The sequence below is a fragment of the Centroberyx gerrardi genome, chromosome 18 (assembly GCF_048128805.1).
Source record: "Centroberyx gerrardi isolate f3 chromosome 18, fCenGer3.hap1.cur.20231027, whole genome shotgun sequence".
NCBI classification, from domain to species: domain Eukaryota; kingdom Metazoa; phylum Chordata; class Actinopteri; order Beryciformes; family Berycidae; genus Centroberyx; species Centroberyx gerrardi.
Window position 1 is genome coordinate 22,226,391 of NC_136014.1, and position 27,994 is coordinate 22,254,384.

Below are 27,994 nucleotides of genomic sequence, written 5' to 3' on the forward strand. Positions count from 1 at the left end.
GGAGACCAAGAGTGTAGCAAGAAAAACATAAAAGTTGCAGACAATATGCAACAATGTAAAAGAGCAAAATACGATCACAGAAACAAAATCACACAAAAAAGTATGAGAAAAGTCAAATTTTACTATGTAGGTGCTCAAAAAACCCCAAAAAGCAGTAGTCCAGCAGCAACCCAGATCCCTCATTATTACTATTATTAGTAGCAGTGGCAGCTACAGTAGTAGTAGTAGTAGCTTAATGCTCTGTGGAGTGTACAGAACAAGTTAGCAGGTTTTGTTCTGGTCTTTCCCTCTGAACGGTCACAGAGGCCTTGGCTTTATGAGGATGGAGGTAGAGGGCTGGCTGTGAGAGGGACCTCTTTACTCAGTGTAAATAATAAAGGAATGTGAACTCAAATACGTCCCAGTCCACATAAAGTAGGACCACACCGCTTAGCACCACATTAAACAAACAGCATACACTGAATGTATTTATGACTCGAATTTTACTTATGAATTCCGTTTTTGTCGCACTGTTTGAGTAAGAATGAAATACAGAAGTGATTCCTTGAAATGTAGCGTACGGAGCGTGCTGTTATATAGTGGGGGGAGTCACAAATGGTTTACAGATTTGACTGTTGGATGATTGCTCCCAGATAAATCTAATATGAGTGTGCATATGTTGGGCCATGGGTCTGTAGACTAAGAATAAACAAGTAGGCAGGACTTGAAGGCCTTGGAGCAGGCGAGCAGTTATGAAGACAAATATTTCCCCTTTGGATCGGTAAGCCAAGGAAAGGTGTGTTTGGAGAGGAGACAGAGGGGCGCTTTGTCCCCCTCTCCGACAGGTCAGCTCTCTCAATCTCTTCCCCCGTGCCTTTTTCCCTCTCCCAGTCCCCCTCCCTCAATCCCACCTTCCTACCCTGTCGTCCCCTGCTTTCTCCTGGAGCTCACACAAACCTTAATACTTAAGAGATGCTATCTCTTCTCTGCCGCTCCCTCCTGCTCATCTTTGCTCAACAGGTAAGAGCATTGGCTTTCTTTTCTATTCCAGCAGACAAACTTGTGTTTCCTGATAGGGTAACACTTGATATGACACTCAACACCTGCCTTATATGGAGAACCAGGAAAAGGGGTGTTGAAAACACCATTGAGATGCTAGGTTGTTCTTAAGATTAGAGCATCAGCTATTCATAATTTACGTTTGTCTAACATTGAGTTCATGGCTTTTTGGTAAAGCTGGGGTATTTTTCAGAAGTAGCACCGTTTTCATGAATAAATAATTTTTGTAAATAAATTAAAAAAATAAAATAAAATTCTTTGCTTGTTGAGTAGTTTGTAGTGGTGTTTTTATATTTTATTGGGGTTAAGGTTATTCTTTGTCATATGTTGAGTGAGTATTTACTGGCAAAAGAGGAGCAAGGTTTCAGGTCTTTGTATTTAAAGCTTCCCTGGGTCCGTTTTCACACCATGAAATGAGCTCATTCAGTAAACCTGGCAGAAAGGCTTCAAATTTTTGGCATAACCCTCAGTGACCCTTGGAAGCAGTAAGTAGTCAGGGGAATTGGAGCACAAATGGCACCATGCATGGATTGCATCATAGCAAATACCAAGAAGAGTTTATTAAGTTTACAGAACTGCACACTAGAATATTTATGCTTCTGTGGTGCCACCACTTTGGGCAGTTTCTGGCTCTAAATAGGATTCATTTTCAGAGGGCTGCTTGTTTACGTCGGCACTCAGGCTCAAAGTGTCAACCACTTTATTCGAACATGTCTATCTAAACAAAATGCTTCTGTTAGAAACTTTATTTAAAATAAAATAAAACATTTGTTTGTTGGAGTGATGAAAACATCTAGTTCAGTTAGATAACAAGAACTAACCATAAATCATCATCATAAATTAGTCAGTTAAGATAAAATGTGATATTGCATTTTGGCAATGGTTACATTGAGATTAGGATATCTGAGGTAACTTTCTCTTAACAGAGTCGCTCATTCATTCAGTTCTGACATGAATTTTCATTTGTACCTTGGAGGTGGAATTTTTTTCAGTCTTGATGGAAAAACCAACACTGAAAACAACTTTAAAAGTAGCTCTTTTGAGCAATCTCCTCTCTCTCTAATGTCAACTAATGTTTGACATACAATATTGAACTTGGCTGCCCAGAAGCAGTTTAGTAATAGTACAACCTGAGTGTGAGGGGTATGTTAACTTGTGGTGTGCATCCCATTACATCCCATTCCAATTTTGATAAAGTCAAGTAAAAAAGTCCAATCCAGAAAAATGTTACCTCAAATCATTGAACCTATGCTCGTATCTGTCTGAACACAGCACCAATAAAAATGCTGATCAAAAATTGATTGCAAAAAAGGCATTTTCAACCCAACAGAAACTTTGTCCTTATCCTCCACCAGTGCTTCAGCAGGGCTCAAAACCATGGGCAGCTGCCGGCTCCTCGAGTTGGGCGGGCTGCCGCTGAGAGGCGGCAGTTCTGCCAGTGGCCCTGCAAGTGTCGCGAAAAACCTCAGTGCGCCCCGGGGGTGAGCTCCGTTCTGGACGGATGCGGCTGCTGCAAGAGCTGCGCCCGTCAGATCGGAGAGCCGTGCAACGAGAGGGACGTCTGCGACCCGCACAAGGGCATGTACTGCGACTTCTCAGCCGACAAGCCCAGATACGAGGTCGGAGTCTGCGCTTGTGAGTGGGTCTCGTCTTTTGTTAGTCATGGGTGAGCTGTGTCAAACTAACAGGGGTCCTACACATTTTCCATTTCAAAGTTATGTACAGAACCTTAATTTCTTCACTGTATCTGAAGAGTTTGGTCAGTGATCAATATGATGTATGCTGATTGTGATGGGGCAATATAACTGTCAACTTGGCTAAATCTTTGTATAGTTGAAGACACAACAAATATTACAAAATTTGAAATAACAGTGAGTCTACATAAAATGTGTTGTCATATGTACACTGGGACTTATTTACAATAGTTTCCCAGTAATCCAATAATAGCAATTCAATGATGTCCTCAAGAAACAAATGATTTGACGTACTCCTACGACAGTGGGTGGGAGAGTCTTTGTGGACACATTTGGATGTAAAGGCTCAAACAAACATGTCATTAGTCTGTCAAGTCAACTTCCAATTCATTGTCAGTGGAACAGTTCCCGGTTTTATCTCCTAATGACAAAACAGAATAAAGACAGATCCAGGGGCAAGTTGTTCCCATTTACAAACATTAGCGATCATAGTAATAATATAGGCTATGTTATTTCATTTTAAGGGTGGGTTTTCAGTTTAAGACTCATCAGTAGCAATACAGAGAAGAATCCATCTTACAAAACTCAATTCTACTCCTTTCATTCAAGACAGATATTTGCATAAAGGATTGGAGGTGTAATAATTTTTAGGCATAGGATGGATCCACACAAAAAATACTGCCATCAAAAATATTAAATAGCTCTTTGTTAATCTGATAAATATAAGAACTGCACATTGTAGCAGCATTATAAGGAATTTGGGTGGGATGAGAGTTGACTCCACTATGACAAATTTTTTTTTTAGGTCGGTCACATCAGTTATGAATATTGTTATACTGTCAAAAATAAGAAAATTATTGTGACATGATATTCTGACAATATTGCCAAGCTGCAATTTGAATCCTTTTGTACGCCCGTGGAAATAATTTGTCAATAACTAATAATCTCTTTGACCATTGAAAACGGACTGCATTCATTCACAGAAAACCTCTCCTATAACAGCTTTTGAGATTCATACTAAAATACAATAAATACTCAGAACTCAAGAGTGCTGCATTGCTTGTATCAGGTAGTACCAGAGCCCTGAGATGTTTTCCTCATTCTTTCAGACATGATGGCAGTGGGGTGTGACTTGAACGGGGCCCACTATGAGAATGGACAAGCCTTCCAGCCCAGCCCCCTCTACAAGTGTACATGCATTGCCGGAGCCATCGGCTGTACCCCCGCTTTCACCCAGAAGCCTGCTGGTCTCTTAGGCCCCGCCCCGCTGATGGGCAACATGCCAGCCGGCCTCCGTAGCGGTCAGAGCTCAAGGAAGCACCAGCAGGATACAACCTACATGGCCATGCCAGGTGTGTGTTTGTAGAGAAAGCCTGTGGAGAATTGCCAGCTTGTCTGGCTTGGAATGCTAATTGCTGTCAAAGTAGGCTGGATAGAAAAGGGGAGTGGGCATTTCATTACTTTGGCAGGGCGTGCAGAGAGAGGAGTGAGTGTGGCGGACTGTGGTTAGCCAGCCTTACAGAGCAAAATAGAGGGATGGATGGTTCCAGTCAGAAACAGTCACAGAGAGAGGGGGGGACTCACTTTTCATTAAAAGCACCAAAGATCTTACAACTTAACTTTGATGTATTTTGACCAGATTTTGCTTAACTTGGCATGCAAGCCAAGAAATGTGCTGGTTTCTTACAACTCTGTTATCCTTCTGATCCTGGCATAACATTAATTTAAATGTAGCAAAGAGAACACACAAGTGTGATTTAGAATTCATGAACTGACATCCACACAAGGAAATTGAAACCATTTTGGAATGTCTAAAGATAATTTTCACTCCAGCGGTGTCATCTGTACTAAGTGAAACCAGAGTTCTGGTGGCCCAATGTGTTCAAATGTAATGCGTACTTTCACTGAAAAGCAAATGGTCCTGGTATAACTATTGACTTTAGTAATGAGCCCAAGGGAAACATTTAGAAGTTCCTTGTGTGCAGCAGAAATTTAAGCCATTTGAGGTGGGTAAGAACAGGTATTTTGGGGTCTTTGGGTTCATTATGAACAAGATCTGTGCTCTGATTGGCAGCATGGTGGCATACAGACTAGGTCTGTGTGCAGGGTGTTGTTGACACAGTGCCCTTTAACTGTAATACTGAAAGCTTACAGGGATCCTCCTTTAGCCTGGAAGAAGAACTGCCTGATCCAGACCACCCCCTGGAGCCCCTGCTCCAAGACCTGTGGCTTGGGCATCTCCGTGCGCGTCAACAACGACAACGGCAAATGTGAGATGAGGAAGGACCGGCGCCTGTGCCTGCTGCGGCCATGTGAGAAGAGCGTGCTTAAGAGCATAAAGGTGACATACTAGTCGTGTTGACAGGTCTTTGCAAACACTGATGATTGAAAAGCTAAACAGAACGCTGCCAAAAACCAATGACCCCTGGTATGTGGCGGCAAAAGTTAGGGCTGTGGGAATGAATATGGTCTGGAAAAAATATTCCTGGGGATTAAAGCAATAGATGTATGCATCTAAGAAGAATGATGATGAAATGCTGTCTGTATGAAAATTAAAATAATCACTCTCTTCACCTCTAGTTGCCAAAGGGAAAGACATGTCGGCCGAAGTTCCAGGCAAAGAAAGCCGAGAAGCTGACACTCTCTGGCTGCACCAGCACCAAGAAGTTCAAGCCCACCTACTGTGGCGTCTGCACAGACAAGCGCTGCTGTGTCCCCAACAAGTCCCGCATGATCACCGTCAACTTCAGCTGCAAGGGAGGCTCCAGCACACGCTGGAAGATGCAGTGGATAAGTTCCTGCGTGTGCCAGAAGAAGTGCAACGATCCGGGTGACATGTTTACCGACCTGCGCTTCCTCTAGTGGATCCAACCAAGAAGCCCACAGACACAGAGCACTAGCCTTACTGTGGCAGACTGTGGGAGGACTGAGCCATACTCATGCTTTGGTGATAAAGTTCTCCTAACCAGTGGCCATCTGCCTCTAGGCTACTCAAAAAGGGCTTAACAAGTGAAACTCGAAACATAAAACCTCAGTTCGTGAAGAAGAATGGCTGGGATGATTAGATAAATGAAGGAAAACATTGTTAGTTATGAAAAAAGGCTTCATGAACCCTGTCTTCAGGGCCTGCGTGTGCAATAACAACATGGGTTGTAGCCAACGTAGTAGCTGTAATAGCAGATGTTGACTGATTAACAGTACCTCAGTAATACTTTGGATGTCAGGGAGCCCACAAACGGCAAAAGAGATCATGCTCATGAATAATATGACCTATGGATTAAGTTAAACTGTGTCAGTATTCTCATTGCATTCATTCATTACCACCAGTTGCATTCTATTTGTTTTTTTACATGTGGTTCCTGTTTTTTTTATTTTTTCACAGGCAGAAAAATACATTCTGAATCAGGTCATAATTTAGACTCACAATATTGATATATAACTTATAAAAATATATACAAAATATTTGGTTGTATGAAGTCCTTTTTGAAAAACAATTATATCACTGTACAAGCAGATGGGCACACAGACAGACAGAAACAGACACAGGCAAAACACAGCGGACCTTCATGTGGCGATGCTGAGTCTGGGTGCGTCGGGCATGAGTCTCCCCTTGGTGGCATCCAGATGATGATACTCCTCAATCAGTGAGCTGAGGGAGGCGATGGCATCTGAGAAGCAGCTCTGCTCCATTCCCTCTACATGGAGGTAGTGATGTAAGTGAGCCTAAAAACAAAAAATAACCCAATGAGAGAGGAGAATGTATAGTAAAGTCACTCGGTCTGAATACAAACAAACGTGAGCAAAGTATTTCTAGGGATAATCTGATTGGGATACCAGTCACTGATTCTTTAAAGAAGGCATGTGGCAATACCACCCTGAGTGATATGTCTATAAAAACAAAAAATTAAGTTCTGCCAAGTGATATTACCTTTGGAATGGTCTATTATGGGCAAGTGGCAGTGCAATTTCATCAAGAAAATGACTGAATGCCAACTTTGAATTCATATATAAAGCATAAAAAAAGACTGAGGATCACTCTGAAGGTACAGTGTGTGTACTTTTAGTGTCAACGCTGAAAATAATGTACTCGCATCCCAATTTAACCTTTAATCGAGTTTGAAGATCAGACCAAGTTGAATGATGAAAAAAGGAGGGAATACCCAGATCCTGGGCCTTATTTATAAAGCCACTGAAAAAAAATGCATATTCAACAGTTGAGATAATCTTGTCATGTTTGATTTGTGAAACTTTGTTACAGCTTCATTTTGAGCACAAGACACACCCAAACATTTGGCTGTGACCTCCAATGAATAGATAAGACATGCTGGCAGTATGCATCCAGTCGTGTCATGCAGACTGATTTGCACAGTAATTTGAAAGGAGGCGTGCACTCTCTCTCTGCTGGTCTGCTCTACTACCTTCTCACACTGAAAACTAGAAGTTTACCACAATGGCTTCTAATGAACAAAAAAAAGCTATACAGTATTTGTTTGGAGGAATTGAACATTAGTTATGCCTATTTCTGCATTTAATTTCTTTAGGATATAATCTACCAGGACTTCATGATTAAATTGAATGGGTATGATCAATGGGTATGGTCTTTTTCAGGAGAATGAGCGTACACACTCCCTTACTACATTTTAAGAACAGACTGGAATGTATACTCCCTTGAGGGAAAAAACAGGGCCAGTGTGGAGGTATTCGTTCTTTTACACAATTTGTTATTTTGTTGTGTACAGCGCATCCACCAATGGCATGAAAACATAAGAAGACCCTGAAACGAACCTTCTTCCTGTAGAGCTTGGTGAAGCGTTCTCGGAGATCCATAAATGTGGGCTTCACACAGGTGTTGTTGGCCAGGGCGAGCAGGGAGTGGGAGTGGCCGACGGGAGGCACCGAACACAGGCCCGTCTTCCAGCCCTCCTGGTTCCAGGAGACAAAGGGCAGCGAGGGCCTCAGTCTGGAGCCGGGAGGAAAGATTTATAGTCAGTTTAATCTCCTGTGAGAAAAACACACTTAATGCTACAAAGAGCAGCAGCCAATTAAAAGGGATCCTTCACTCGTTATGAAGAAAAGAATCTGCAATATTCTTTCAGTTGCACTTAAAATGACTTGATAGCATTGTAAGCATTTCTTACTGAAACCAACTAATGAGCTAGCTTGTGACTAGTGGTACCTGTTGTTTCAAATGAAGATGCTAATAATACTAACATTCTGTTTTTCAGTAGGTGTAAGTGCCACTACAATTTAAAAGTCAAAGCATCCTGTTAAGATTAAATCATCATCTGTTTTGTGTATATAACACCGATAGTGAAATACTGCTGCAATACAAGCCCAGTGCCTAAATCTGCCAGGAGGTGTATTTTGGTGGGCAGTATTTTCCTCCTGATTTACACCATGGTCACGCACAAGTATGCGCTCTCATACCAGCTTCTGTTTCAGTTTCTCTTGACAACGTGCCACATGAAAACAAGGTCTGCAGGGAGAGCGGTGAAGTGAGAGCAGAGGAGAGGTGGGAGCTGAATGGGCCAGTCATGAATCACTACTGTCGTTTAAGCAAAAAAACACCCAGCGCTGAATGGGGGTACTATTTGAGAGAGTGACTGGGAAGGTCATCTTTGGGCCTATCAGCATGGGTGTACCGGCACGTCTAGCAGCTTAAGGCCAACCGTCTGCGTTGGTAATAGCGACTGAGTGGGAGGCTGCCGTTCTGACCTCTCGATGTTCCTGCGGAGGTCAGACACCTGCACGTTGCCCCTGACCATGAGGGCGCAGGCCAGGTAGAGGCTGTGCTTTGGGTCGGCTCGGATCAACTGGTGGTCTTTACTGAAGGCATCGCTGAACATCTGATCCAGTCTAGAGGGCACAGAGAGAGAAGACAGCTCAGTGACAGAGGGAGAAATTCACATTATGTGACTTGAGACTTGTTTTGCAAGATGTTACATCATGGTTACAAAGAAGTGCTCAGTGCGGCGAATACTTCATAAATATTACATCTTCATTAGTGTCTAAAATACAGTTTGTTTGATGGGAGGACATACAATCTTCATGTTCATTTTTAACAGAATTCTGCTTGGCAATCTCTCCACTGGCTACAGTTACTTTTGCAATGGCCTTATAGAGATTTCAGTGTCTTAGCTGTATTTGAATGGGGGCAGTGTGGGAGAAAGGAGAATTTTTTTTAACCTTTATTTATCCAGGGAAGTTTTGCTGACTAGGCAAGCTATTTTTCAGCACTGCCCTGCTTCACATTCATACAGTTATACACATTCACATATGGGAGTTAACCAGTATGACCACAGTCTTCTAGTGTTGACCACTGAGCAGCTCCACTGGAGCATTCCAGGGTCAAGTGGCTCACACAAGGCAACCTTGATGGGAGTTGTTGTTGGGGGAGGTGTGTGTGTGTGTGTGCGTGTGTGTGTGTGTGTTAACTGGTGACATTCCCGTCGCAAGCCTGCACCGCTAAACTTGAAGCTGCCACAGTCCCGCATAATAAAGAAGAAGTGATGTGCACACTGACTTAGTTACATTTGTGAAGCTTATGCCTCTTCTTTAAACTATGGTCTTGATCAGACCAAAGAATAACAGGCAACTTAAAGCCATATTCAACCTAACCAGCCACAGTTCTTCTAAAACAGAAATTTAAAATGAACAGATGAAAGATGCTCGGACTTGAAAAAAGCCCTTTTCTGCAGTCTCTCCTACTCTAGCTTTTGAGTATGCATGCATATGTTGTCTAACAAAAGTTGGTAACACTGCTATTATAATTCCTATTCTTTCTTTGTGAATCCTATGAAGTAATTGGCCTACTGTATAAATTCCATATATCCATGATAAATTATTTTGTCTTTTTCCCATATGAACAATGCTGTTTTATCATCAGTCTATCAAAATACAGTTTTGTAGGTATATTCTGTACACTACTAATCAGTGAGGGCATCATGGGAGGGAGCTGCCCTGTCATTCATCACTACAATCAACATAAGCCAAGTGTAAAAGGGATAGTGGGGAACATGCAAGCTTAATGAATACCCTGAGCACCACAGGAGTCAAAACAACTGTGAGGTGAAAATAGCTGCACAGACAGCCAGACAGCAGACCTTCTGGTGGGAACGTTGACATCTGCCAGTGTGTAGAGAGGGGTGAGGCTAGGCACCAGATAGTGCAGACGAGGAAAGGGGACCAGGTTCATAGCAATCTCATTCAGATCCATGTTGAGAGAGCCTTCAAAACGAGCTGAGCTGCAACAGAAAATAAACATCTCATGACACATAAGGACAATGATAGAGAGGCAACATTTTGAGGTTAAAAGTAACTGAGTGATCCTGATTTAAGCAGCAATGGGGATTTTCAAAATGTGACAATCATTGTGTATAACATCATCATGACAAAATGTATTGGTAACAATTGTTGGAAAAAATACCCATCTATCATCTATCATCTATCTTATACATTCGACCATCTAACATCATGACCCTAACATACATTTGAACTTCAAACAACTCACAAAGTTAATTCACTTCAGACTGGAAACAAAATATGACAAAACTGCTTAAAAAAAGGGGGAGAGGGTTCTGCAATATGCAATTACGCAGTCAGTTCTTTGAGGAAAGGCTCTAACTCTATATTGTTGGTTCCTCACAAGTATTTGTTAACGGCCTTTGATCTTGTAAAAAACAAATGTTTGAACCACACCAGAAAACTGAGGAATGGAGAGGCAATCATTTACCAGTGCAAAGATTTAACTATCTCTTGTCTATAAACTAGGTGGAGCGTGGAGAAACCTGGCTTGAGCTGGGATTTTAAAAAAAGCGATGGGGTTGAGAGCGCTCATTTGGATATCAAGCAGTCAGCAAATCCTTGTCACAATAAAAAAAAAGGAATGTATGGTAGTCTGGCCTGGTATGGCCTGTAATGGACTGGTCGGAGCATGGTTCCCAGTGGTTACAATGGCACGTTGCAGAAAGAAAGATATCAACATCATCACCTCTTCCTCCCCAATTTCTCTCCCACTTTTAAAGTATATTTTGCACACCCTAGCACTACACAGAAACTATGCATTTTCTTTGTTTCGTCAGGGAGGAAGCGGCGATAACACTGCAATCTTTCCTTGTGTTGTCGCCTTCAATTGTATAAGAAGTATCGAAAACAAAGTTTACTAGGTGCTTCACAATCAAGACAAACAAAAGATACAGAAACAAGATTACACAAGAAAAGAAGCTGACAGCGGTGGCATGTTCTTTGTAACCAGCGGTAAAATCAATGTCCAAACATTCTGTGACAGGCCTCTTTCCCCACAGCTGACCGGGGTCTCCGATAACTATAGAGTACTATACCTCGTAATATTGAGCAACAGGTTGGCCACAATGTTATTCATGGCATCAAAGGGCTTCTCTGTCCCACTGAGTCCACCCTGGCCAGAGATGATGGTGCTGTCTCTCTTGATCACCGACCCTGGCTTTCCACCTTGAGACATATGCTTGATCTTGTTCACAATGTCGACCAATGACTGGAGGAGGGGAAGCACGAAAAGTCACTACGTTAAGAAGTCAGTGTAATCAGTAAGGATGCAGAGGTGTTCATACTTGCAAATAATCAGCAGAGAGCTTTGCAGAGAATAATGGGGTGGGGAAACAAAACCTTTACAAATGCACACACCTGATTTTCCACAGGCAGAACACAGTCGGCGTGCTCTGTGAGCTCTCTCATGGCCAGGACACTGTTGTAGGGGGAGGTGATGACATCATCCTCAGCGGACGGATAGATGGAGGTGACAATTCGACAAACCTCGGGGAACTCCTCCTCCAGCAGGCTCAGCACTCTGGTCCCCAGGCCGGAGCCCGTACCTTACAGTCACAATAAGGGACGGAAACTAACTTTATTTGTGCGCTGGCCACAGTGGCTAGCCCTGTAATCCCATACTTAACTGGCCACTTTTGCTGATTTAACAGCAAAATAGATTTTTAGGATAGATTAGTACCTCCAAATTATGGTTACCCACCAAAGTAGCTGGTTGAGTAGACAATTATTAGCCACAGCCAAAATTTACCAGAATTTTGCTGGTGGCAAGTATGAATTTCAAATCCTTCCACAATATTGGGAATATATGTTTTAATAAGACCTGGTGGCAGGAAAATTCTTGATTTCCCCTTCACTTTGTTTAAAATTATTGTCAACAAGGGGGTATAATCATTTCAACTAAAAAGGTGCATGCCATCCTTTCTTCATCCCCTCTTCAAAGAATTACTATTTAATGAATCCTTAGAAGGTAGTGCCAATATGTTGGACTTTTGATTTAGAATGCTTAAAGCAATACATGGATTTTTGGCAAATAAGCTTTTTGATCAACTTATTGTATTGGAATGAGAAGATCAGTAGCATCTTCACCTCTGTATGTCTAGTATTTGATGTAATATCATAATATCCTAAAACATTAAGATGCACCATAGACACAGAAATGAAACTGGTAGTCATCTTGTCGCAAAGAGCTTATTTGCCAAAAGATTTTGTATTCTTTTAAGATAATACTGAATAGTCAGATTTAACTTTTGTTCCCTGATTTAGCAGAAGCATACATAGAAAGCAGGGTCGAATTGTTTTTTGTTCCTTACCTCCTCCCATAGAGTGAATGAGGAAGAAGCACTGCAGGCAGTCACAATGTTCTGCTGCCCTCCGCAGCTTATCCACTATCTGCTCCCTGTAGGCTGAGCCATATGTCATGTGTCCAACTGCCCTGCAGAAAGAGGACGAGGGAGAAAGCAGATTGTTGAATGGTTAATGTGATAAACAAAGCTGTTTTAAACTATGGATTGGTGCCCAAAATGGGTCACAGGTCTGTTTCTGATAAGTCCACATATGAAGAGAATTAATATGTTTTAATAAACCTTGGTCCCAGGATGAGAAAATAATTTTCTCATTTGGGTCCCATAACAAAAAGAAAAAAAAAACATGATCAGTTTATTCAAGTACATGTTAGGGCTTCTTTGTTTGACATTTTGAGGAAACCACTGCTGGAAAAAAAAAATAGTATCTGGATTTAAAAATGAAACGAAAACTTCCAAGCCCCAGACCTGGGAGGTGCTGGCAAAAATAGTAAAATGCCCAGTATCTGAGAAATCTGAATACATTTAAAAACTGAACAGAAACAAATTGAAACATCACAATAAAGCGTGAGGGGAGCAGGGCTGTTTGTGGAAAGCTGTGTGCATGTGTGTTAAACTGACTGAGCTAGGCAAAATTTGGAATTTGGGAAAGAAGATTCATTTTGTAGGGCCCTAGATTTTACAAACTAAGCTAGTGCTTGAGGAAAAAGGTAAACATTTCTGCATAACCTATCGGATATGAGATAATACTGAGAAATAGGCTAATTCTTGCCATGAAAATATTAAAAAGGCAAACAAGGCCACTGTTGAAGTGGGAACCTAAAGTGTATGGATGGCTCCAAAGTAACACAGCCGCAGCACATGTATCTCTATCCACAGAAATCTGTTCTTTAAATATGTTGCAAATTCCACTCCCAGCGTGTGTCCAACAATTCTGCTGGAGAAGCATGTCATTGCCAAGAGGCACCGCTTCTTTTCAAAATGGCTGTCATGCCAAGGGAAACCCATAGTGGTAAAGTTCACACCAGTTCTCTAAGGCAGCATTACTGACCTTTCACCCAATTTTTCTTTATGGGTGTTTGTCTCTGGACCCAAAATGATTTGGTTATTAGGCTATTGTGGAGGCTCATTATGAAAAAAATGCACAATTGCCAACTAGTCTGCCTTATTTTCTTCATCCTGTTATATTCTTGGGAAATTGGAATGCAGTAGCGGAAAAAAAAACAAAGCAAGTAGAGTGATTTAAGCATTTTATCCAGTCAAACACTTTCTACGGATTCATTTGGCAAGCAAGTTGAATTTTTCTGTGACCATTTTGGATCCCAGCTGAATTTCTGAACACTACACCATTACAATAAAGCTATATGTCTCAGTGTGTCTCTTACCAGTTGTTGCCTGAACCTGACACGTCTGTGAGGAGCTGAGTGCTGTCAAACACCTCTCGCAGCGGGCCCTGCAGGATCTCATTCACCACGCTCTCCTCCATGTCCACCAGCACTGCCTGTGTATTAAAAAAAATTCCTCTTAGAGGGTGTGAAGCCAGCACACACACTTTTTGGTACAAGTTGTTATCTAGTAATTGGACTTCTGGACCTTACAAGTAAAGTTAAACCTGGCACACACGCACGCATGCATACACACACAATGATTACAACAGAAATCGCCTTAATCATGCAAGCCAATTAATCACAAGCAGAATTTACCCTGGCCTTCAGATATTGGATTCTCCCACCGATGTCACAGGCTCCCCCACCATTTTTCCTGGAAAAGCACACACAGGACAAAACTTAGAAAAGGACTCCATTTGGACCACTGAGTAGAAGGCACATTTTTCAACCCATGTAGCAACAACCATCGCTCAAAGGGAGTGTGATTACCTTGAGTCCACATTCCGGAAAAAGCTACTCAGGGCCTCATCGTACACTCCTTTCTGAATGAGAGAGAAAAAAAACGCCAGGATGTTACAGATGCTCTTGTAGAGGCGATAGGCGATAAATATGTATCTGTCAATGGGATGAGACGAAGCCCAACTTCCTGTCACAGTTCACACAATAGGGGGATTCTCATAAATAGTGCTTCTTCCAGGTTTTTTTTCTTGGGAGTTTTTCCTTGTGTGCAGTGAGGGTCTAAGGCTGGTGGTGCCGGGTAGGTTAGGCTATGTAGAATAGGTAGGCTGTTTTGTCTTGCTAAGATCTGTTCTTGTCTGTCTTGTGCTTCTCGCTAGGGTTTGTCCTATATAATTTTGTTCACCACTGATTTTTGATAAGTTAGATCTAGTTAGGCTCATTCTCTGTAAAGTCCTCTGAGACATGCTTGTGATAAAGGGCTATATAAATAAACAAACTTGAACTTGATATCACGGTAATAAACAACAACAATAATGACACAAGTGTCAGCTTCTATAGCCGTCACTACTGAGATTTCAGAAGACACCGCCATCTGATGGACATGTGGACATGTGTCATATGCTGACACTCAAAAGCAAAGTCAGAAAAGCAAACTTATGATTGTGAAAGACCGACAATGGAAGAAGTTGGTCAGTATAGTATTAACTGCTGCGCATATATATGTGGCAAACTTCAAATTGAACAAAAAATGTTTGACAAAATATGTTTTTGCAATTCAAAACATGGGCCAAAGCAATTTTAATGTTTTAGCACACAGTAATTTTTCAGCCGATTTTTATCAATTATACGATTGTACCAGTTACCAGAATATTTTCTGGACAAAACTGTTTACCATGAAAATCTGAAACGGGCCCATGCCTAACCCCGTCCCAAAAACTTCCCCAGTAATATTGAGTGCTTCTGAACATTCCAGCTGTCACTGAAGCTGCCAACTTCATTGCCTACTTCACAATGCAACAACTTTTTTCTACAACTATAAGGAAGCTATATAACCTATAAGGGAGGTTTGCTGTATGGTTTGTTATCACATGCAGATGTAGGAGAGACAGTGCAGAAGTCACTTGGGTGACACACCAACAGCCCCAAAGGAAATCCCATCACAGGCTTCACCGAAGAAAATGTTCCAAATTAAACTAATCTGCATTTTAATGATGTCCAAAACAGTTCTCCACAGGATGTCCACACTAATCAGAGGATTTGTGGTCAAAAGGACCAAAACAACAGTCTGGTCTGGTTACAGCCCTGTGCTCCCCAGGGGTCCAGATCCTGGTCCCATGTGGTCTCACCTGACCGGAGCTTGGCCTGGCATGAATGTGCCTTGCCTGTGCACAGAGCAGAAGAACAAAGGAATATTTCCCACCCTGTGCAAAACTCTCAAAATATAACAAATAACAGACTTTAACTGAGTTTTCTATCCAGGACTCAATGGAGAACTGCATCCAGTGTAACATACGGGTGTTTGATTGTTTTACAAAGCGTGGAACGTGTCTTTTTATGCTCGTACAATTTACTCCATTCTTAATGTACATAACACAGTCATGTTTGGTGTCAAACAAATCAATAATTAATTTTGGGTCACCAAGAATGTGTTACTACTATGTACCATAAACATAGTTTCTTATACATCCAGAATATAGTTATTACACTGGAACCCCCATTCCCGGGTAAGTTTATTGCAATGACCAAAGGGCCACGACCCGCCCCCTTTGGTGCATCCCAGATAAAACTTCTCTCTCAAGTTCAAGGTAGACTCGTGAAGGATGGAGGGTTCCGTCCAAGAATCTGCTAACAAACAAACAACCTACAAGATTAACTGCCCGAGATAAACCTTCACGTGTTTGGACAAAGACTTGTCACTCCGCTGCCAGGACGTTTCACCACAACCGGACACTTGAGAACGACCTCCATTCACAGACAAATGGCACAGATATTAGCTATTGATTACCAATAACCTAAATCTTGTAAGCTGGTCCTCTTTATTTTCTTATTTTCTGTTATCTTGTGTGTCATAGCTGTAGATCATGTATAGAGTAGGTACTGTACTGTGTGTGTACCAATAAAACATGTGCACAGGAATCTGGCTCATACTTGCATAGTTGCATTTATGGAAATGCCTAACCTCTGATATTGAAAATAATTCATTCCTTCAGATTGATTAGTTAATGTGCTATGTTGAAATTGGCCCTTTAGCAGAGCCTAAGCGGTCCACCTTGGTTCTGTATCGCCAAGCCCCAAGATACAGTGGTGCCCCAAAATTGACAATTATTGTGCTTCATCAAAAACATAATAATATAAGTACATCTAAAATCAACCCCCCGTTTCTCCTACACAGATAACTGTCTTACAGCGACACTGGTCTAACTACTTCACAGATATGCCTTTTCTATTAACTTACCTTGCAAAAATGCAGGGTCTTATCAAATGCATCTTACTTACTTAAGTTGTATTATAATGTCAGTAGAGGAATCCAAGCCAGTGATATATTGCTTGATTAAAATAATCAAATGCTTGATGCTATGACTCATTGGGTACAGTTCCTTTGGTAGTGTGTGCGTCTGTACTTACTTTATTTACATGGGCATGTTCTCTCAAGGCAAGATCCCAAAACCTGCAGCCAACCTGGTTGCCACACTGGCCAACTGAAGAACACAGATTTGACGTTTAGGTTAACAGTAGTTGTGAAAATGTGTTTCTTGTTTGTACAATAATGATGCCATTACCCGTTCTCAGAAAGGACTTTCTTGTACTATCTTACTAAGTCAGCCTAATAAGTTCAGTAACTTTGCATTACTAACTAGCTAATGTTGCAATAACTTAGCCAAGCCAACAGTCACACGATAGCCAGTTAGCTAACTGAATGCTAACCTACTTCAGTTCAGTCGGTGTTGCACTCGACTCACTACTCACCCTGGACAACAACTGACTGTGTCATGGCAGCAGCAGCTCAGACAGCGACTTTATAGCTATGTCGTCTTATAACGTTGACAACATTTTAGCATAACCTGCTTATAAAAACGAAAAGACGTTTGAGCTCCGCGCCTCAGCTGTGTTTGGTCGAGTGCTAATGACGTATTGTCATGGAAACGGCGTAAATCCCGCAGTCTTTCGACACTGCTCTGGAGTCAGTTCTGCAAAACCAGTTGCTCATTTTTAAGCTTAACGAAATAGGCAAAGAAGCTGATCCTTGGTCAGCACTTGAGAGCAACCAAACGCCTCCCGGAAGAGAGATCTCTTAGAGGCAGTCAAAGATATTAGTGATTACAAAATATAAATTTGTGTAGTCCACATATGGACATCTCACACGGGCTCACAGATACATGCACAGATATTAATCTAGCTAGTATATTTAGCTCCGTATAATGTCATGAAAACAACAACTTAAATGACTGTTTGGATCATAACCGACATCGGCACAGTTTAGCTAGTTAGCCAGAGTAGCACCGAATTTGTCACATTGCGCATGTGAAAATTGGGAACAACGGCAAAACTAATTGTTTTCTGCTAATTCGTAGTGTACTGCCAGGTTACCAATGTTATTCGACTGAATCTGAAATATATTACACTCTCCAAACAGAGGCACTCTCGTCCAGATACAGGCATTTAAACAAAGACGGAAGTACGCGTCAGATTGCCCTCTCGCTTTGCTATATTCTTCTCTGAGGCAAGTTGTTTTCCCTCATCCACTTCTCATCCTCTCCCAGATCTTGGACCACGTTTTGGCTTGAACACGCCACTTCATACTCAGTAGATGGCAGTGTTGATTTAAGTATCTTCAAGTATCAACATAAGAATACAATAAATTTTTGAATACGTGAGAAGTTTTCCAAAGTGGGGCGACCCATAATGGGTTTATGAAGACCCTCATTATCCCTGCCAAACACTGCATCTCTGTACAGCTACACCATTTTGTTAAATAACAAAATTCTCTGCTGAAGGTCGGCTGGCCAACAATTTATCAGGTAGGGGATCTCAACTCTATTTAGTGGTCACTGGTGTAAAAAGAAAATGATAACTCTTGAAATAATTAATCTAACAGCTTGGATAACTGTCAGCATAATTCACCCATGAAAATGCAGTATTGATATGTAATACAACACAAAATACAGCAATTGTTTTGTGTTGTTTTCCCATAATTGCAAGTATTGCAAGTGGGAAAGAACCACCATAAATAAATAAATAGGAAAAAAGCCAAGCTAACATGGGTGTAAAAGATCATTTATTCATCAGGAAAAAACAGTACAAAAGAAAGAAAACTTTTCAACATAAACTTTAAAAAATGTGCCATTGAGATTACAAATTGAGGTGGTGGAACACAGAATGCTTTGAGTGGAGGCAGATACGCTCTTACATCAAACGTCTCTTTGATATTTTCTACATCCCTCTGAGTGGGAGTGAGAGTCATGAATATTATAAAAACTAATGAAGAACACCAAAAGGATCATGGATACATTATGGTTTGCCTCAGTTACGATTCTGAACTTTTCAGCAGTTCATAACATCTTATAACTGATAGTAAATGCTGCTTTTCTGATGATATTTTCCAATGAGAAAACTAATTATAGAGAGTGGGATTTGGTTGTGTTCCTGGGACATTATCATGTAAAAAAATAAACAAGACCCAAAAAATGAACGGACAAAAAGACAAACATTTGATAAAGAGTGAAAACAATGACAGTATTTTAAGGGTTTCATTCCAAAATGATATATATCCGATTAGGAAAAATTGTGACGTGATTCATCAGGCAATATTTGAAAAACATAAATGATCTCATTCTCAAAAAATGAACTATTTTATCAGCAAATGTCTTAAGATGACTCCTATTTTAAGAGCAGATGAATATGCTTAACTTTCATGCCAGCAGTCAATTTGGGAGAGTGGGTCATGTTTTTTTAAATGGTGGATGTCTCATTTTGGAACGAAACTCTTCACTTCTTTTTATGGTTATGTCTTATCGAAAGAGAGATTTTTAATGAAAGGAACAGTGTTTGGTCAGTGCTGTGAAGCTGGGGATGGTAGTGGTGTTGACGTGTGTGTGTTACGCCGCTGGACAGGTGCCGACGCTGACCGCTCCGCTGACCAGAACAGCTTTATTGAAGCTCACTTGGCTGCTATTGATTGTGAGGTTCCTCATGCAGCCCACATAGGCCTTCCTCGTGGCAATGCCCTCTGGGAGGAAAGGGTCTGAGGGGAGGAAGGGTACATCACATGATTTCAAAGCATCTCAAGTATTAGGAGTTTGTGTCATAATAATGGTGAAAAGATGCAATAAAAAAGTGTAGAATATATGAATAAAAGAATATACATTTATCTATAAAAAATTACTCATTATTGTGTTTTAAGGTTTGAGGCATCATGCATTACAGTATAGCAGAACTGGACAAAACATAAGTTTATTTGATAATTTAATTGTAAATTGAAATAGTTGAAGTTACATATATACATACCACCTGAAAGGTACTTTTAATATGTTATGATATTCAGTATTGATAATATATAACACTGTGTAATCTCAGATATGTGGTAAGAAAAAACAAAACATGGAATTTCGCAGAATTTTATTGCTGAGTTGAATTGGAATTGATGAGTTCATTCATGAATTGACTCCAACCCTGGTGGAAAGTTGTAATTGTTGGCCTGGCCACTCACCTGGAGCTCCACCGATGAACACAGGCTTCCTGGTATCCGTGGCGTTGGGATTCAGAGGTCCCACCACATGGTTGACCTCAGAATCGACGTCCAGCTGGACAACATTGGCATCCCGGATCACTGCGATCAAGCAGGACAGAATACATAAATAACTCTAAAGCTCTTTGGAGGTCTTAACTGAGCTGTAAAGAATGGCTATGTTGTTTAAATGAAACCAAAGCGCTTTTCTTTGAGTCCCTCCAGAGTGTATCTCCTAACTCCTTGTTCACTCTTTTCAACTTTTCAGTGCTCCAGTCTTTCGTCATTCTTTTAATCGCTATTGTGTGTATGTTCATAGTTAGACATTAGCTTAATCAGGGGATTCTTACCAGTAATTCTGTGCCAGTTCCCAGCACACAGTCCCTGTCTTGGAGAGACCTGTGTGAAGAACTCACGTACCCCGTTGTTCACGAGGATCACCACCTATACAGACAAACCAATATTATCTCAGCTAGAATTATATCTGTACTCTTGAACGTAATTGAAGTTTCTAGTTTGTCCGACATAAACAGGGCTGAACATGTATAGTGTTCCAGAATAAGTTATCAATACTTGTAGCAATGACTTACCGCCCCTTGATGAATGTACACAGTGAGATAGTCCTCCTCTGCTGTGTGCACATGCAGTAGCACCCCTGATGCCACACGAGGGCGCACCTCCACCACCAGCTCAAACCTCAGCCCCAGGTTAAATGTGTCATCTAGGGAGGAAGGCAGACAGAGGAGGATGAAGTAAGTGCCGAGTGCCTCAGTGCCCATTCTGAACCTCCAGTAATCGGCCATGTTTCTCTGAGCTGTTTGCACGTGTGAATTTGAGCTGACTGCACTGCAGCAGGGTGTGAAATTACTCTACTCATTCAACAGCTGCAGCCCAGTTCCCAAGGCCTCGGGGCCGTCAACTTTCCCCCTCGCCTCTACTTTCTCCCAGCAGAGACACATTTTCACCACAGCTGCACTGGGGGTATCGTGTTCTCCCGTCTCCAACCAGAGTCTCTCCTTGCACAGAGAATGGTGAAAGACCAAGGGCTTTGTACGTTTTCCAGAAGGAAATCTAATGAGCCATGTAATATAACAGATGCACAGTCTCCAAACAGTTGTGGATCCTGCCAAAATGTACGTAGCGTTACCTTGTGGGTAGATGATTGCACAAAATCACCACTTCACAAACTTTTGATTTATGCATCATGTGGAATTCCTTAGTCTCAGTGTGAAGCTGGAGGAAAATCATGTCTGTGCTCTCTGTTTTCCATTAAGGAACTAGTAAGAAAACTGAGTTGCGTGTTACCCAGGACGACGTATCCTCCCTCCTCTGAGAAGTATGTTCCCGGCTCGGAGAGTCCCTCAAAACACGGGGTGACCCCATACGCCTGGTCCACGGAGGACAGCCACTGTCCATCAAGCTGGAGGTTCTTCACACAGCCAGTAAAGCTGTACGCAGAGTTTCTCTAAAGGGAAGTGCAGGGAAGTGTATATTAGAGGTATAAATATACAGTATACAGTGCTGATTGTAAAAATGTCAGGAAGAAAGATATTTATAACAAAGGATGCGGTCCTGTAATGTTCAAAGGGGGAAAGGGTCACAATGGCGGTTTCCTGCTTTCCTGCTTTCTGTGGGAACATCGTCTGAGTCCAGTAGTCTGAGCTAAGCTGAGCTGGATCTCTCCCAGTATGACCATATAAGTCCCAGAAAAGACCAGAGGGTTATAAATTACAGATATTAAAAAGATTTTACTCTCTTTGTGAGGGGTTACTGTCTTATTCAGAGCTTCTATCCTTGCTAGACTTTTTGTGTGTTTCAAATTATGCCTGTGTATGTTTCCAAACTGTTTCACATATATTCCACCCCATTTGCCTTTGGCATTGGTCCTGCTGTTGCTGTGTGGCATACCTGAATATTCTTCTGAGCCCTCCCTGGAGGAACGCCTCCCACATAGAGGGGGCTGCTGATATGCCAGGAGAGGTTGCTTCCCGGAGCTCTATCTTCCAGCACTGTGAGCCCATCAATTATTAATCGTCCCATACTCCCATCACGGATAAAAATAACCTTGAGCAGTAGGAGGAGAGAGGAGGTTGTCACTGCACAAGTAAGGTTATGCTGAAAATGTTGACACATAGCTAAACGCGCATTCATCCATGCATACATATAGTACTGACCGGCACCTGATGTGCTAGAAATGTGCTTTGCTCACATGGAATAAGTTCATAAACTTACATTGTGCCATGCGCCATCATTGTATTTCTCATGGCTCTTGATTTTGACCCTCTGGTCAGCTACGTTGAAGGTGTATATCAGCTTCCCATGGGCCAGGAAGAGAGCCATGAAGTTGTCCTCTTGCACATCAGATACATAAAAGATGAGGCCAAAGGATGACTGGGTCTTCAGGGACAGGGAGAAGTGGGACCTGGGAGGTGGAAGGTGCATTCATTCAGGCGTGTGCAAAGGCATGAAGAAATCCGTTGAAGGAGCCTGAAGTACATGTGCAGAGTGGCTTTTAAACAGACTTGACCTTGAGGTTATATTCAAAGAGTTCTTCCCGAGACCTACCTCTCAGCAAGGGATTCTGGGAGGTCCGTGTACTGCTGCCTGCTGTTGGCGATGCCGCCGTAGTGGTGGGCTTGACGGGTTGCTCGGGGACTTGATGACAGGTAGCAGGGCGTAACGTCTGCCTCTGATGGCTCCTGATCATCACTCTTCAGTCCCATGAGGCCCAGAGGGAGGCTGGACATATCTCTGCTCACCTTAGTGAGAGAGCAGACATGAAGCATTTATTGGGTGGCAGGATGGACCAATGGTTAGACAGACACTTCTGCAACCAGGGGGACAAAGGTTAGCTCCCCACAATAGCCAATGTTGTGTCCATCAACAACATTGGGTTCTGTTGAAGTGTCTTTGATCGGCGCTCTGGGTAAGAGCTTCACTCAACTCCCTTAAATGTAAATTTAGATGGGCATCAACATATGCCAGATTTTGTGCAACGGGTTTCAACGACCATGAGACAATTCCGCATTTTTGTTTATGCATGCAGTCTATTCATGATGTTTTTCAAACCGTGATATCTAGATGTGTGCATGGAAATGCAAATGCTTCATGCATACAAATCTGGTTCGACAAAACTCCTTTCGTTTTACCTTCCTGGATTGGCTCTGTTTGGGTGTGGAAGTGCTTTCTCTGTACTTTGACAGCAGAGCAGCGGGGGGTCGCTGTACCGGACAGTCCTGCAGGGAAGTCTGGACCTTCTCTGTGTACCGCTGAAAGTCCTCTGGCTCAATGTCCCGGTCTTGTCTAGAGAAACAGAGAGAGAGCGCGAGAGAGAGAGAGGGAGAGAGAGAGAGAGGATAAACAGTGCCAAAAATGTAAGCGCTACAGAGAGACACTCTCAACACACAACTGAGTCTCCATGGCAACAAACTCCATGTCCTCAACCACTCAGCTCACAGCTCTATTTGAGTCTGGTTCTCTTTCTCACATAGACAGAGAGAGAGAGAGAGAGAAAGACACTAAGCAGCAAACAGAGCCAAATCCCCAATTAGAAACCTTCAACTGCTGCAGTCTGGAGAGATATGAAACAGATTCGCTGACAGGTTGTCCCGCTTGGCTTCATAATTCAACGATTAATGAAAACACTCTTATACCAACAACACATTCTGTATATTTCATTGGCTGTGGTAATAACAAACGCCCCACTATTCATATATCTGTCACATTGGTCTGGGACCAGTCGGCCTGAGACGACCTGTATGATAATACAGTGAATATTAAGTAGTGATTTACCGGTTAATGTAGGCATAGCTGATGCAGCCAGTGAAGTTCTTGAAGCTGCTGCTTGGAGAGCCGCCGTAGTAGAAGCTCTTTAGAGTGGCACCTGATGAGGAAGTTGTGGCGGATGATGGACGTTTCTTCTCTTGCTTGTCTTTGTCATCCACCACCAGCGCATACCTCGGATAGACAGGTCAAACAGCCAGTCAGTCACTCGTTAAAACAACAGTTTTTATAGTGTTCAGGGACAGTATTTTGTTAATTTTGCCAAGGAGATTATGTTTTTGTCCTTGTTAGTTTGTCTGTCAGGAGGATATCTCAAAAACTTATGAACAGACTTCCGTGAAATTTAGGCCTTGGACCAAACAACAATTAATTTGATTTTTGATCTGGGATTTCTGCCTTTAGACGATTATCATTTTTTAGCCATAGAGACTCGATTCCAGATCTTAAGGGTATGTTTGCAGGGTCAAGAAATCAATTTAGCTCAAAATTTAAGTGACAGGAATGATGTCTTCGGGAGCAACAGTAAGTTGGAGAATTGTTCAGCATTGGTGGAGGTTTGCGCTCTCCAAGTGCCTTTTAGTTTGAGTGTTTTATGGAAGTTCTGCTTCATTAAAACAGTATACAGCAGAGAGAGAGAGAGAAAAGATGATAGAGAGAGTGAGAAGTTCATCACACAAGTCATGAGCTGAACCCAAACCCACAACACTGTGAGCACATGGTATGCAACTAGCCACATGCCACCAGGATACTGCTGTTGGTAGGTTTTCATTTGCATGCAGTCCATTTTAAAAATAGAATCGAATGTCTCAAAGTATGCGGCTACCACCCGGGGAAACAGCAAGAAGAATTTGCACATCAAAAACTGCTTACTTCTGATTGTTTACTGAGGCCACTAAGAAGTGTGTCCTTCCGTCGTTGTATTGTTTCTTGTGTGATTTGACTCTTGTTCCTTTGGAGTTCAGCACCACTACTCCATTCTCCAGGGAGATGCTAAACTCATTAGACTGAAGGGGGGAAAAGGAGTTTACAGTTATTATTCAGCGGCACAGGGAGGTCTTACAAAGGAATCTTTTTCTAAAATGCAAAAAAATATCCATCTTAGCAAGTTGTTTTAACTTATTGAATCTTGAACAATGTAAATTAACTTTTAATCGTGACATCATTTTGATACTTGGCCTTGTTTCAAGATAGATATTGATATGAGCCTGTGCTGAAAACAAAGGAAATTGTCTCATCTGACTGGCAGCTTTTTCACTTAGTTTCGAGAAAACAAACATTTTGAAACTCGGTACACGATAGTATCCCTTGTTAAGATGGACATTTTTCCAGTGTGTAAGACATGGATTTCTGTATACCCCCTCGTTGTGGTAGAACAGGAGTCCGCTGGGCTGCAGCGTTCTGAAGTTGAGGCCTCCCTCAAAGGTGTCAAATGGTGAAATCTTTGCAGTGGATCCCAGGTAGCTCTCCCCAGTGAAGTAGGCTTTACGGGACATCTGTAACAATCAAAGCACATCTCACTGTCCTCTCCCATCATGTCTCATTCTCTTTTCATCTTACAGTTCAGTGAACCTCCAATGGGATTATCGATTGACTCAGGTGAAAGCCTTTGAAATACAACGACCGATCATTTTCTCTGTTGTTGGTAAAAGTTTGTGTGTGTGTGTGCAGATGTGCGTTTGATTGTGTGTTTGTGTGTCATCTACTCTCCACATATATTTGGGGTAGATAGTTGTGGAAAAAGAACTAGAATATCCTGCTCAAGTACAAGTACTCTTACTTTGCTGATATTTTACTTAACTAGACGTACTAGTGTAAAAATCTACTGAAGTAAAAGTAAAAAGTAGCTGTAATCAGAGTAAAAGTTATCAAGATACTTTTTATAAGAGGATCGTTTCCATGCAATTCTAAAAAGGGCAACAGTACAGAGTTCAAACTAGATTCTTTTCATTGGAAAAATTGGAAGTTACAAAATAAAGTGCAAAAACAAAGTAAAGCCAGATTACTCTTCTGTTCTTTGTTTATGATTGTCCAGTTTCTAATGCTTATAAAGAGCCTACAAATTTGTGCTCTGTAATGGATGTGATTTAAAATGTAGTGAAGTACACTGCTTCAGTAAAAATGTATTTAAGTAAGTAAAATTACAGACTTTAAGCGCACAAAAATGCTACAGTTAATTACAGTAACGTGAGTAAATGTAATTAGTTACTTCCACCCATGGGCGTAGATTCCAGAGGGACCCACAAAGTGCATTTGTCACTAAGAGTATGTGAAGTGAAGAAGTGATAGAGGGAGGGAGCACTTACGAAAGACTCCTCAGGACAGCCGCTGCTGATGCCGATGGTGCCAGGCTCCTCCAGCAGGTTGAAGTCTTTCTTCTGGAACTGGAAGCCTTTCACGCAGCCTCTCAGGCCGACCACAGACGACAGCTCGGACCTGCGGCGCGGCACAAATACACGGAAAGAACAACATTTTAGGGACACTTGCTCTTTTCATGAAGTACACTGATGAGGTGAATCCAGGTAAAAAGCCATTATCCCTAATTGATTTCCCTTCATACCTTAATAACCCCATAATTTATAACTTATATTTTAAACTGTGCAATACTGATTCCGGTAATAATTTTGTGCAATAATTTAAAACAAAGGGGAAGGAAAAAAGCAGGAGTGAAAGGCCCAGGTCAGGGATTTCCTCCTCCTCCTCCTCCCCCACACCCACCCACAAATTTCTTATTTTTCTTATTTCTATATTATTGTTGTTATATATTGTAGTATAATGCACATACTTTACTTATTTTTATTTGCACATATTTTTATAATGCATATACGGTACTTTACATATTTTTATTTTATTGTAGTATAATACAGTATTATTTCTATTTTTCTTATAATTCTCTATGCCTATATATATTTCTGTGAGCAACTGCAACGGAACCCAATTTCTCCCCTCGGGGATCAATAAAGTATTTCTGATTCTGATTCTGATTCTAAATCTATACCAATCATAAAGGAGGAGACGTAGATTAAGAGAAGCAGACGAGTTAGAGAAGGATTTTGAAGCTTTTAAGCGCAGGTTATTGTCGTCACGTTACATGATTTCTGGGTAACGAAGTCCTTCAAAACTTTCAAAGATTCAAACAGTTATCCCCTGCTGCCACTTGGGGCCTCCAAAGTGTGAAGTTGCCTAGTACAGCTTTGAATGGTTTGGTTTGGTCTAGGATGATGGAATTTTTTTTTTTTTTTTACACATAGGAGACATATTAGATGTAGTTCCTGTAAAAACCTGTAATATAAAATATGAAAAAGTTGTGTGAAGTTGGTGTGTGAGGACGTGTTTGGTTACGGGAGTATAAAGCTTACCTGGAGCTGAGGAGTTGAGATGGAGCTCCACCTATGTAGATATCAGAGAAGGGCAGCGTGGTTTTCTGATTCTCCATCGATTTAACATGGCTCTTATCCACCAGCAGGATAACCTTCTTAGACTGATGATAGATCACTGACACCTGTGCAAACGGCCCAGCACAGATAGTTATGATACATACAGTCTGAGAGGGCAAAATCATTTATTCAAGCGTTCAGATCAATCGCTGGAATGGTCCAGCCAACACAGCGAGAAGAGAGAAGTCTACCTCATGATATCTTGCGTCATTAATTTGCAGTTTGGGTATGTTGTTCTCCATAACGATTGGGCCGCTGCTGAAGCCGAAGTCATACATTAGGCGCAGGAAGCCATTCTTTAATTCCAACAGGAAGAATTTATCCTGAAAAGAAGAGGTGAAAATATATTAGCCTTCTCCGTTTAGTTGACTTTTTAGTTTACATTCATCACTGAAAACCATATATGCTTGTACAACTCAATAATTTTTTAAATGTCTCTACAAAGTGTGAAGAAAATGGGGAAAATTTCTGTCTAGAACCTTTTCAACCCTCAAATCAAATGTCACACTATATTTAACTCTGCCACTATGCAGTTTGTGAAAAATAAATTTCTTGGACTTTCTTGGACTGGTAACTGCTGCAGCGTGAAAAGGTGACTCAGTCAGGATGTTTATCTTTAGACTCACCCCATTGACCATGAGGAGAAGGACACCATTGTTTGCGACTGTTCGTACAGCAATGTCAAATCTTGTGACGACACCAAACTTCCCCCTCCTCTCAATGTTATTGATGAGCGCATAGCCTGTTCCATCAAACAGGTAGCTGGCAATACGACTCTGGGAGAATGCCAGCTTGTACCTGAGAGCAAAAGGAGAAATGCATTTGTATATTTAAACATCAGTCTATCCAATGAAATCAAGGTGTTTGC

At 41.6% G+C, this 27,994-nt stretch overlaps 3 protein-coding genes across 3 annotated transcripts in view; 1 reads left to right on the plus strand and 2 right to left on the minus strand.

Annotated features, from left to right (window-relative positions):
* Positions 1–951: 951 nt before the first annotated feature.
* ccn6 (cellular communication network factor 6) lies at positions 952–5,637 on the plus strand. Its single transcript, XM_071899241.2, has 5 exons — positions 952–999; positions 2,394–2,673; positions 3,842–4,084; positions 4,880–5,073; positions 5,313–5,637. Exons 1-5 carry the CDS (start codon positions 952–954, stop codon positions 5,592–5,594), a joined length of 1,047 nt encoding a protein of 348 aa, XP_071755342.1. The 3' UTR covers positions 5,595–5,637.
* A 430-nt stretch (positions 5,638–6,067) lies between these two features.
* On the minus strand, positions 6,068–17,280 carry tube1 (tubulin, epsilon 1). Its single transcript, XM_071899240.2, has 12 exons — positions 17,152–17,280; positions 16,810–16,883; positions 14,215–14,267; positions 14,041–14,098; positions 13,723–13,838; positions 12,347–12,468; positions 11,394–11,581; positions 11,072–11,244; positions 9,836–9,976; positions 8,448–8,588; positions 7,518–7,692; positions 6,068–6,455 (listed from the first exon to the last, which is right to left on the minus strand). The coding sequence occupies exons 1-12, from the start codon at positions 17,174–17,176 to the stop codon at positions 6,297–6,299; spliced, it is 1,425 nt and encodes a 474-aa protein (XP_071755341.1). The 5' UTR covers positions 17,177–17,280; the 3' UTR covers positions 6,068–6,296.
* A 1,163-nt stretch (positions 17,281–18,443) lies between these two features.
* Positions 18,444–27,994, minus strand: part of lama4 (laminin, alpha 4) — a 30,639-nt gene continuing 21,088 nt past the window's right edge. The window contains exons 25-40 of the mRNA XM_071899231.2: positions 27,753–27,924; positions 27,318–27,449; positions 27,049–27,191; positions 25,996–26,125; positions 25,048–25,185; positions 24,563–24,696; positions 23,702–23,866; positions 23,059–23,212; positions 22,475–22,668; positions 22,142–22,331; positions 21,818–21,973; positions 21,215–21,374; positions 20,500–20,630; positions 20,260–20,353; positions 19,892–20,011; positions 18,444–19,426 (exon numbers count right to left, since the gene is read on the minus strand). Of these exons, the coding sequence (XP_071755332.2) occupies positions 19,281–19,426; positions 19,892–20,011; positions 20,260–20,353; positions 20,500–20,630; positions 21,215–21,374; positions 21,818–21,973; positions 22,142–22,331; positions 22,475–22,668; positions 23,059–23,212; positions 23,702–23,866; positions 24,563–24,696; positions 25,048–25,185; positions 25,996–26,125; positions 27,049–27,191; positions 27,318–27,449; positions 27,753–27,924 (2,359 nt within the window). The 3' untranslated portion in view covers positions 18,444–19,280. The remainder of the gene's footprint in view (positions 19,427–19,891; positions 20,012–20,259; positions 20,354–20,499; positions 20,631–21,214; positions 21,375–21,817; positions 21,974–22,141; positions 22,332–22,474; positions 22,669–23,058; positions 23,213–23,701; positions 23,867–24,562; positions 24,697–25,047; positions 25,186–25,995; positions 26,126–27,048; positions 27,192–27,317; positions 27,450–27,752; positions 27,925–27,994) is intronic.

Bases quoted from the DNA above. Each gene is read 5' to 3' on its own strand.
- tube1 (XM_071899240.2), bottom strand. From the start codon at position 17,176: ATGACACAGTCAGTTGTTGTCCAGG. The intron at 12,469-13,722 runs GTAAGAGACACA...CTCTTTCTGCAG, and splicing joins TCAGGTTCAGGCAACAACTG to GGCAGTTGGACACATGACAT. The intron at 6,456-7,517 runs GTTCGTTTCAGG...TTTTGTTTTTAG, and splicing joins CCAAGCTCTACAGGAAGAAG to GCTCACTTACATCACTACCT.
- ccn6 (XM_071899241.2), top strand. From the start codon at position 952: ATGCTATCTCTTCTCTGCCGCTCCCTCCTGCTCATCTTTGCTCAACAG. The intron at 1,000-2,393 runs GTAAGAGCATTG...ATCCTCCACCAG, and splicing joins TGCTCATCTTTGCTCAACAG to TGCTTCAGCAGGGCTCAAAA. The intron at 5,074-5,312 runs GTGACATACTAG...CTTCACCTCTAG, and splicing joins GCGTGCTTAAGAGCATAAAG to TTGCCAAAGGGAAAGACATG.